This window comes from Myotis myotis, unplaced genomic scaffold (assembly GCF_014108235.1).
Source record: "Myotis myotis isolate mMyoMyo1 unplaced genomic scaffold, mMyoMyo1.p scaffold_m19_p_18, whole genome shotgun sequence".
Taxonomy (NCBI): domain Eukaryota; kingdom Metazoa; phylum Chordata; class Mammalia; order Chiroptera; family Vespertilionidae; genus Myotis; species Myotis myotis.
The window spans coordinates 9967886-9977563 of NW_023416322.1; the positions used below are offsets into that span (position 1 = coordinate 9967886).

At 43.9% G+C, this 9678-nt stretch overlaps 1 protein-coding gene across 2 annotated transcripts; it reads left to right on the top strand.

Moving 5' to 3' along the window:
* Positions 1–264: 264 nt before the first annotated feature.
* Positions 265–7680, top strand: IL20 (interleukin 20). 2 transcript variants are annotated; one of them, XM_036344807.1, is made up of 6 exons: positions 265–295; positions 3999–4186; positions 4463–4525; positions 4642–4794; positions 5486–5560; positions 6986–7680. In XM_036344807.1, the coding sequence occupies exons 2-6, from the start codon at positions 4028–4030 to the stop codon at positions 7061–7063; spliced, it is 528 nt and encodes a 175-aa protein (XP_036200700.1). In that variant the 5' UTR covers positions 265–295; positions 3999–4027; the 3' UTR covers positions 7064–7680. The 2 variants fall into 2 exon arrangements, with proteins under 2 accessions (XP_036200700.1, XP_036200699.1); XM_036344806.1 differs by lacking the exon at positions 265–295 and adding an exon at positions 2993–3837.
* Positions 7681–9678: the final 1998 nt, after the last annotated feature.

Sequence of the window (9678 nt, forward strand, 5' to 3'; positions counted from 1 at the left end):
GCCCTAGTTATCTTTAGAAAGAAACCAGAAAAAAAGAGCATATCTTTTATCCAATAATTACCACCAGTAACCTCATAAGAAGTGCTTTTTGGAAGTGTTGAGGTAATCCAGCCAACAATTAAACTGTCTTCGGATGGGAGGAAGTGCCATGCATCAGAGAATTTCCAAGGGAGTTTCACTTCTCACCTATGGGAGCTCACTTCCTTCCTGTGACACATCTATAAATAATTGGAAGCCTCTTAGCTTTGAAACAGACTCCTAGGAGATCAGCAGCAACAGCCGGTTCTGAGTTCAGGTAAGAGAACTTGCCCTCTATCAACACCATTTAACCAGCCCAGTTCTGCCAGTCATCTACCTCGATGTGTACAAGGTCACATCTAAAGGAGCCCTTTCCATTAGGACAAAATATACCCTGGAGGGTGGGAATTTCCATGTTTATCTTTGTACTTCATTACCTAGCACAATATTCAAGACAGTAGGTGCTCAATAAGTACTGGTTGAATTGTTTAATTTATCATATATTTACTATACACTTACTATGTTCAGGGCAAACTAACATCATTCTTTATTTAAAACGAATTAACCACTCACTATAGGCAGGTGTATAAATTAGGCTTTATTTTATTTAAATGTAAAAACAAGTTTCTGGGGTATGTTTAATTGTCATCATTTTGGGGCTGAGAAAACAAAACTCAGAGAGGTGAATGGACTTGCCTAAGGCCCAGTAGATGTAGGGTGACTCACTGATCCGGTTTACCTGTGACTTTTCCAGTTTTAAAACTGAAGTCCTGTGTTTTGGCAACTTTCTCGGTTCTGGGCAAACTGGAACAACCTACACTGATGGGAACTTGTAGGGAGGGAAATGAACCCAGTTCTCTTGTCTCTAAACCCAGAGTTCTTTCAGATTTTGGGGGGTTCAGTTTGTTTATTTCTTTTTCCTACATTTGGCAATATCTCAGGTGGACATGGATATAAAATATACCTGGCATATTGCCTGGTACATAGGAAAAATTCAGTAAGTGGTAATGATGATCAGTGTGTGCCAGCATATGGGAGCCTAAGGCAAGAGGAAAGATGTACACCCCATTACATATGTTTTTATGTGTTTTATGTATGTTATTTCCCCAAAACATTAAAGTAGTTGAAAAATATTGAAAAATTTAAAAGTAGCTATATTACAACTCACAACATTATTGTAAATTTAAATATTTATTTATGCCCCATACATAATTTATTATAATTTTACTTTCTTGGTGAAGACTCATCACCTGTATTTTCATCATATATGTACTTCTGGGGAAAAATTAATCACTAAAGATACATAAAAACATATAGTGTAGCCTGGCTGGTGCGGTTCAGTGGTTGAGCATCAACCTATGAACCAGGAGGCCATGGTTTGATTCCCGGTCAGGGTACATGCCCGGGTTGCAGGCCCAATCCCCAGTAGGGGACGTGCAGGAGGCAGCTGATCAATGATTCTCTCACATCATTGATGTTTCTATCTCTCTCTCTCTCCCTCTCCCTTCCTCTCTGAAATAAATAAAAATGTATTTTAAAAAGCATATAGTATATATTAAGTAAATAGGAGTACTCATCTTCCCTTCTGTCTTGAGTTCCAATAGGGCTCAGCTTGGCACTGTCAGATTCTGTCTTTATTTTAAAATAGTGATATTTTATTTATCATGGATTTTTCATTAATTTTGATGTTAATATAAATTAAGTATATTTATAAAATTTAATTTATAAATATAATATTAAATATAATGATTAAAAGGTTACAAGTATTATCCTATATAATAAAAGCATAATATGCAAATCGACCAAATGGCTAAACAGTGGAACGACCATCTGGACGACCATCCGGGACCACGCTATGACACCCAGTGGTGCCAGCCAAGGCAGGGTCGATGCGATTGGTCAGGGGCCTAGCCATGGCCCCATGATAGCCCCACAGGGTGTGGCAGGTGGGCGGGGCCTCCCTCTGTGAAGGAAGCCCAGGTTCCAGGTACAGGAGAGAAGCCGGTGCTGGCATCCAGGGGAAGGAAGGCCTACTCTTGCACGAATTTCATGCACTGGGCCTCTAGTTATTTATATAATATTAGGAGCCCAGCGTGCAATTTGAAATCGCACTGCCCACCCTCCCATCCGGCCCTGCCTCCCTCTCTGGCCCTTGAGGCAGCTGTGGCTGCTGCTGATCAGGCCCTCCCCCAGCACAAGTGTGTGGAGGCCCCTGCCGCCCCACCCCTGATGCTGCACGTGCAACCTCCTGTCCAGTCGAACCATTTCGAAGCCCCGGTTAATTGGCATTTTCTCTATTTTTTATATATATGCAAGCAATACTAATTTTCCACTTACATCAGAGACAAAGTTTCCTGTTTAAATAAATTTTGGGGTAAAATCAAGAAATGCGGAAAATATTAACTACTAGAGAGTTGGTACACAACATTTGTTTACTGAGGGGGAGGTGTCCCTCAGCCCAGCCTGCGCCCTCTCATATTCCAGGGCCCCTCAGGGGATGTCCACCTGCCGGTGTAGGCCGGCTCCTCGCCGTGAGCTGGGCTTCTGGCTGAGCGGTGCTCCACCCTGTGGGAGTGCACTGACCCCCAGGGAGCAGCTCCTGTGTTGAGCATCTGCTCTCTGGTGGTCAGTGTGTGTCATAGTGACTGGTCATTCCACTGTTTGGTTAATTTGCATATTAGGGTTTTATTATATAGGATTAAATATAACGATTAAAAGATTATTTAAATCTCAATTTATTATTATTGATATTTCTGAGACTTTTGGTGCTCCCTAAAATTTTGTGCCTGAAGTAAGTGCTTCTTCACTCTAATCCAGCTGTGGGCAAACTACGGCCCGTGGGCCGGATCCGGCCCGTTTGAAATGAATAAAACTAAAAAAAAAAGAAAGACCGTACCCTTTTATGTAATGATGTTTACTTTGAATTTATATTAGTTCACACAAACACTCCATCCATGCTTTTGTTCCAGCCCTCCGGTCCAGTTTAAGGACCCATTGTGGCCTTCGAGTCAAAAAGTTTGCCCACCCCTGGACTAATCCCAGCACATTATTATTTCTTCGTAAAACTCAGCAAACACTATAAAGTGCCACTACAGAGCAAGGCTCACCCCAAGAGGAAATCAGTTTTCTCCTGCCTTTTTCCTCTGTGTTCGAGATCCTACTTGATCTTCACCAGGAGTTAAAGGGCCAGGAAAGAGTGTGCTCTTGGATTCATCCCAGTTGTGCCTGACTAAAGTCTTCCTGCAGAGGGCGCTGAGGAGTCAACAGCTCAGGAGGGTGGAGAAGTGTTAGGTGGACTTGGGATGATTGCCTATCAGATCTCGCCTTTCCCTGGCAGTAGAATTATTATGAAGTCATTGACTTTCTATTTGCCTTCAGGGCTGAAATAAATCTGCCATCCTCAAATAACCGATCTGATCTCAGACAAATGCCAATCAGAACTAAGCTTCTCTGCCCTGAGGTGGCCATAAAATTGAGACAATTTTCTCCAAGTGTTTTTGGTGGCTCAGCAACAACTTCTGTGAGTTCTGGTTTTCCCTAGTTTTCCCTGCGGGTCTAGGGTGAGCTACACTGGCATCCTGGAAGCGAAGATGATTTACGTCAAGGCACCCAAACAAGTTTTGACATTTTCCCTGAGATGTCATCCTCTGTCTACTCACTACAAGTGCCTGCTGCTCCAGGCCTTACCTGCTGGGCAATGACGATGGGGCTGGGATGGGGACAGAATAAAAGAGCTGGGACCTGTAGCACCAATTCACACTCAGACCTTGAACAAGCACCTGAAAGCTACTCTTTGAGGAGGCTCAGCAGTTTTCCTTAGTAAGTTAGATGAATGCATCCGACTGTCAGAAGTCAGATAAAGCTATGAGGTTTCACCCCCAAGAGACATCTGGGGGAGGCCCGTCCCTGGTGACTAGATTGGCTTCTGAAAGCATGAGATGGGAAATCAGTAAGTCATGCTCTTTCCTTTGAATTCCTAGCTCCTGTGGTTTCCAGATTCTGGCACAAGATGAAAAGTTCTTGTCTCCCCCTCTGCCTTCTCTTGGCTGTGTTTTCTCTCTTCTGGACACCTTCTGCTGGGCTGAAGACACTTCATTTGGGAAGCTGTGTGATCGCCACAAACCTTCAAGAAATGCAAACTGAATTTTCTGAGATACAGGACAGGATGGTATGTGAGGGAGGCACCCTCCCAATTTGTGACTGCTTCTCCCCTTCTCTACTTGTCTTTCTCTGTCCCCCAATAGTGTGAACATAAAAAGAGACAGGTTGGGAACTCCTTACCAGGAGGATGCATTCCCAGGAAATATCTGTAGTTCATAATTTAAAAGTGTTTTGGAAAGGGACACTGTCCAAGGGTCATGGCAAGGAGGGGATAAGAGGTCTCTATGTCTAAGACCCTGACAGCCATCACTGACCTGTCATTTTCTTGTCTTTTTCTGTTTAGCAAGCCGAAGATGAAATCATGGACCTCAGAATGTTGAAAACTGAGTCCTTGCAAGACGCAAAGGTATGTGTTTGGCCCATAGAAGTTCTGGGAGGGAATGTGAGCCAGGGGCCTCTCTATTACTCTGAGTCTTGTCCCTGGCCACCTTCTCCCCACCAACATCCTAGTCTTCTTTGTAGCCTGCAGATCAGTGCTGCCTCCTTCTCCTTTATCTGAGACTCTACCTGGACGAGGTATTCAAAAACTATCAGGCCCTTGATCGACATACCCTCCGGAAGCTCAGCAGTCTCGCCAACTCTTTTCTTACTATCAAGAAGGACCTTCGGCTCTGTGTGAGTAAGGGTCTTGGGTAAAGGATTAATCTTAGTACACAGCTTCAATGACTTAGCAACCAAGCTCTTTTTTTTACTCCCATTAATAGATGGAAAAACTGAGTTCAAAAGTTCTAATAGTCTGTGTTGAGCCGTGTGACTAGGTAATAAGAACTCAGTTTTATTGACTTTTGGGTATAGGTTCCATCTAAAAAGTCTAAAGAACTATAAAATGCTAGCTATTGGATGTTAATGACAATTATCTTTTTTCCACGAAATTAAGGTGAGGTATCTGATGGTGTGTGTTCTAGTACATCCGGGGTCCAGGCAGCCAGTCATTAGGCCATTGGACTCAATATCAAGATAGGGCCTCAGTAGGATCTAGGAATCCAATTCTTTCTTTCCATGGGGACTCTCTGGGAGGGGAGCAGACTAAAGCTGAATAGGGGGTACAGGCCAGATGACACTGTGATCACAAATTCCTTCAGTGTTACTTGTTTCTAAAAGAAGCAATGAGCTCTGTATTTGAGCCTAAAGAGCTGGTTTTCTGATCTACTGATGACTAGGTTAATGCTCTCAAATGATGAGGTTTGATAAGACTTGTCTATGAGAAAGGAGTACCTATAGAAAGAGTAGAATTCCCACTTACTTCATGTTAATGGCAGATAATCGAATACTTATAAAACCTATCATTCTTTGGCATTCTTTTCAGCATGCCCGTATGACATGCCCTTGTGGGGAGGAAGCGATGGAGAAATTCAACCAGATTCGGAGTCGCTTCAAAAAGGTATATGCAATTTTGGCCTCGGTTGGGCTGAGTGTGTTTTCAGAACTGAGATCATAAATGAGTGGGATGAGTATTCACACTGGGAGAAATCCTGTTGCCCTCAGGGTAATAGCTCTCTGAAGTCATGTGGTCTGTCCCTCTGCTCCACCCCAGGGACACCCAGGCAGGCTTAGAAGGGTGCTTTCTCTGAAAAATGCTTTAAGAATTAAAAGGGCCGAAACCGGTTTGGCTCAGTGGACAGAGCGTCGGCCTGCGGACTGGAGGGTCCCGGGTTCGATTCCGGTCAAGGGCATGTACCTGGGTTGCGGGCATATCCCCAGTGGGAGATGTGCAGGAGGCAGCTGATCGATGTTTCTCTCTCATCGATGTTTCTAACTCTCTCTCTCTCTCCCTTCCTCTCTGTAAAAAATCAATAAAATATATTAAAAAAAAAAAAAAAGAATTAAAAGGGAATGGCCATCAAGTCACTTCAGAGACATGTGATCTTCCAGGTGCACGAAGGAGAGTCTATAGTCTTCCAAACATGCATGCACTCACACATGCCCTCAAAAACAGTCACTCACAATTTCACCAGTGCCCACCCCATGCTGTTTTTCGCCTCATGCCTTTGCACATCTGCTACCTCTCTGAGTTAAATGCTGTTGTCCTGTGTGGACTCCATCATTTATTCACCATGCTACATTTTAAAAAAATATATTTTTATTGATTCCAGGGAGGAAGGGCGAGGGGGAGAGCGATAGAAACATCAATGATGAGAGAGAATCATTGATCAGCTGCCTCCGGCATGCCTCACACTGGGGATTGAGCCCGCAACCCAGGCATGTGCTCTGACCGGGAATTGAACAGTGACCTCTTGGGTCATAGGTCAACGCTCAACCACTAAGCCAAGCCGGCCAGGCACCACACTACATTTTAACTGCCTGCTTCTGCCTGTCTCCTTCACTAGACTGTAAAGGCCCTGTGGGTAGAGGATGTACAATTCATCTCTGGATCCCGAGCCAGCCCAGTGCTTAGCACAATACATATTTGTTCAATGGAAGTATGCAGAGTAAGCAGCCCCTGTGTGCGTGAGCACACGTGCACACACCCACACCCGCACACACCTACACCCACCCACACACACACCTTTAAAAAAACACAGCCTAATTGCTTTGATCTCTGTGATGCAAGAGGCTTGGGCTATAGTCCTAATTCTGCTACCCCTCCGGCCTTAGTTTCCCTATTTGAGACCAGGGTGATGGACTCAATAATTTTCCTTCCTCTTGTGAGATCTTGAAGTTCCATAACTTCTTCAAGCTCTTCCATCTTGAAAAGAATGCTCTGCTTGTGATCCCCAACAGAACTGCCAATGAAAAAAGAGGATCAATCTTGGGGCGCATGTTGTCTCCTTTTGATTTGCTCATTACACAACTGTATGTCTTTCAGCTTAAACTTCAGGAAGCGGTGGTGAAAGCTTTGGGAGAGCTAGACATTCTCCTGCAATGGATGGAGGAGATGAGATAGGAGCAAAGTGATGATATCACTGACAGTATTTCTGGCCGAGTCCCGTCCTGAAAACTGTGGAGACATGACCCCAAACCACCATCTCTTTGCTTCATCATTTAGTGCTGGTCACTGTGTATATTACTTATTTAATATTTATTTCCTTATTGTAATTGTTTTCCTTTCTTAATCTACATCATGGGTTTATGGTTTGGGTGATATCTTTTGTACTGTTGGATGTATTTATTCGTTAATTTATTTATTTATTTCTGCTATTTAATCTATTTATTTTTGTACTTGTGCATGTCTTTAAAAATTCGTAGATAATATTTATGACTAGGGCACATTATATACTTTCAAACCGTGAACAAACTATAACTTCTAGACGAGTGGCTGGGGTGGGTAGTCACTTTTATTAAATTAAGGACATATTTACTGACTGCCACAATGGTTTTGTCAATGGAAACAATGGATACTAAGTGGGAGCTGTGGAAGAAGTTCCAATGAAAAATGACAGACGTGCCTCACAATTACTGACCACCCCACCCAACTCCTCATCCCCATACTTGTGTATCTTCCAGCTGTGGCATCCTGTATGGTAAAAATTGTATTCTACGAATAAAGTTTTCTTTGCCTAATATTTGGTTGGTGTTGAAAAATGCGTCAGGAACAGAAACAATGACGGGGATGAGCTTGAATCTCATATTGCCGAGGGACTGCTTGCTCCTTTGGGGAAGAAGAACGAAAGTGGGGACCCAGGCCTTCTTTCTGCTGTGGAATACCTTCCCAGCTCTGACCTCTTAGTTCACTCACATCTCTGATCTCATGATTCTACCCTCCACATAAAGTGACTGTGACTGGAGGAGGGGCTTTAGCCATCCTTACTTTCACCTTATTGGCTTGAGCAATGTCCTCTCTGTACCTCAGTTTTCTTCCTCATTTCAGGTCCCCATACGCTTGAGCTAGAGATCTTGATTACACCGCAAATTACAATGGGCAGAAGTTTCTATTGTAGGTTAAGAGCACACACATGCGGAAGATAGTGACTGAGCCTTGCCCAGGAAAGTGCATGAGCCCTCTTTTGAGGCCGTTTCTTTTTGGATTCTGTCCACCCCAGGATCTAGGTTATTCCTGGATCAAGTATTTGTTGTCATGACCAACTAGTAAATCAGTGTTATTCAGGTTGAACTTCCCTGGGCTGTAAGGAGCCGGAATCCTGGCCTGGGCTGCTTGCATCCTTTCTCCCCACCTTGCTCTGAAAGGAACCTGAAGCTTAGCAGTTCAGTGTTTCCAATTTCAGAAACAGCAGACTGAGGCTGATGCCCTGGCTTCTAGAGAGCTCAGCTAACTGCCTCTGGTTTCTGCTCCAAGCCCTCAGCCTGAGACCTGGTTTGTTTAAATTATTTTACTAGTTTTCTTTTCTATTTTTTCTTCTCATTATACAAGTAGCAACTACCTAATACAGAAAATTTGAAAAATACAGAGAAATATAAAGATAAATTAGAATCATCCATTAGTCTACTGCACATAGGTAACTACTCAAACATTTTGACGTCTTTTCTTTAAAAAAATGTCTTTATTGACTATCTAGGAAGGAGGAAGGAGAAAGAAATAGAAACATCAATGATGAGAGAATCATTCATCAGCTGCCTCCTGCACACCCCTACTGTGGATCGGGCCAGCAACCCGGGCATATACCCTGACTGGGAATCGAACCATGATCTCCTGGTTCCTAGGTCAATGCTCAGCCACTGAGCCACCGAGTCTGGGCAAGAGAAAGTCTTTTATGCTCCTCTGAAAACAAGGCACCTTCTGCTTTCATGCTCCCCATTGTAATCACCCATTTTCTGTGAGATTTTTCCTATCACCCTTCTTCTATCAGATTTTCTAGTCACATGTCTCTTGGTTTTCTCTGACAAGTCTGACGAAAACTTAGCTTCAACTCTCAAGAAAGAGTGGAGCCGGAACCGGTTTGGCTCAGTGGATAGAGCGTCAGCCTGCGGACTGAAAGTTCCCAGGTTCGATTCCGGTCAAGGGCATGTACCTGGGTTGCGGGCACATCCCCAGTAGGAGATGTGCAGGAGGCAGCTGATCGATGTTTCTCTCTCATCGATGTTTCTAACTCTCTATCGCTCTCCCTTCCTCTCTGTAAAAAAATCAATAAAATATATTTAAAAAAAAAAAGAAAGAGTGGAGAAGTCAACTTCACTGAAGTCAGTGTTAAAATTAGAAACACCACTTCTAAAAGACATTGGATGGCAATGAGGAGGCTGGTTTTACCTGCCAATGGGGTGAGTCTTCCAGATGGGCGTGTCTGAGGTTGGCTCACAGAGGTGAGGACAAAGCTCCTTTATTTGTTTTCCTGGGCCTTGCCAACAGGAGGCAGCGGAACAAATGGTGAGAGAATGACGCCGCTATTTCACTGGAAGTTGGGAGGAGAAAAGGTGACACTCGCTGTTCAGCCCAGTTGTCAAGAGCACAGTGAGTCAGGCCTTAACTGGAAGAGGCGGGGCTCGGAGGCCAACAGGCAGGAAGCTGTGGATTACAACGGGGAGCGCTAACCCCCTTCAGAGGGCATTGCTTCACTACATGTTAGAAACGAGGGGAGGAACGTTCGGATCACTTTACAGTAACTC

Bases quoted from the DNA above. Each gene is read 5' to 3' on its own strand.
- IL20 (XM_036344807.1), top strand. From the start codon at position 4,028: ATGAAAAGTTCTTGTCTCCCCCTCTGCCTTCTCTTGGCTGTGTTTTCT. The intron at 4,187-4,462 runs GTATGTGAGGGA...TTTTCTGTTTAG, and splicing joins CTGAGATACAGGACAGGATG to CAAGCCGAAGATGAAATCAT. The intron at 4,526-4,641 runs GTATGTGTTTGG...TCTTCTTTGTAG, and splicing joins AGTCCTTGCAAGACGCAAAG to CCTGCAGATCAGTGCTGCCT.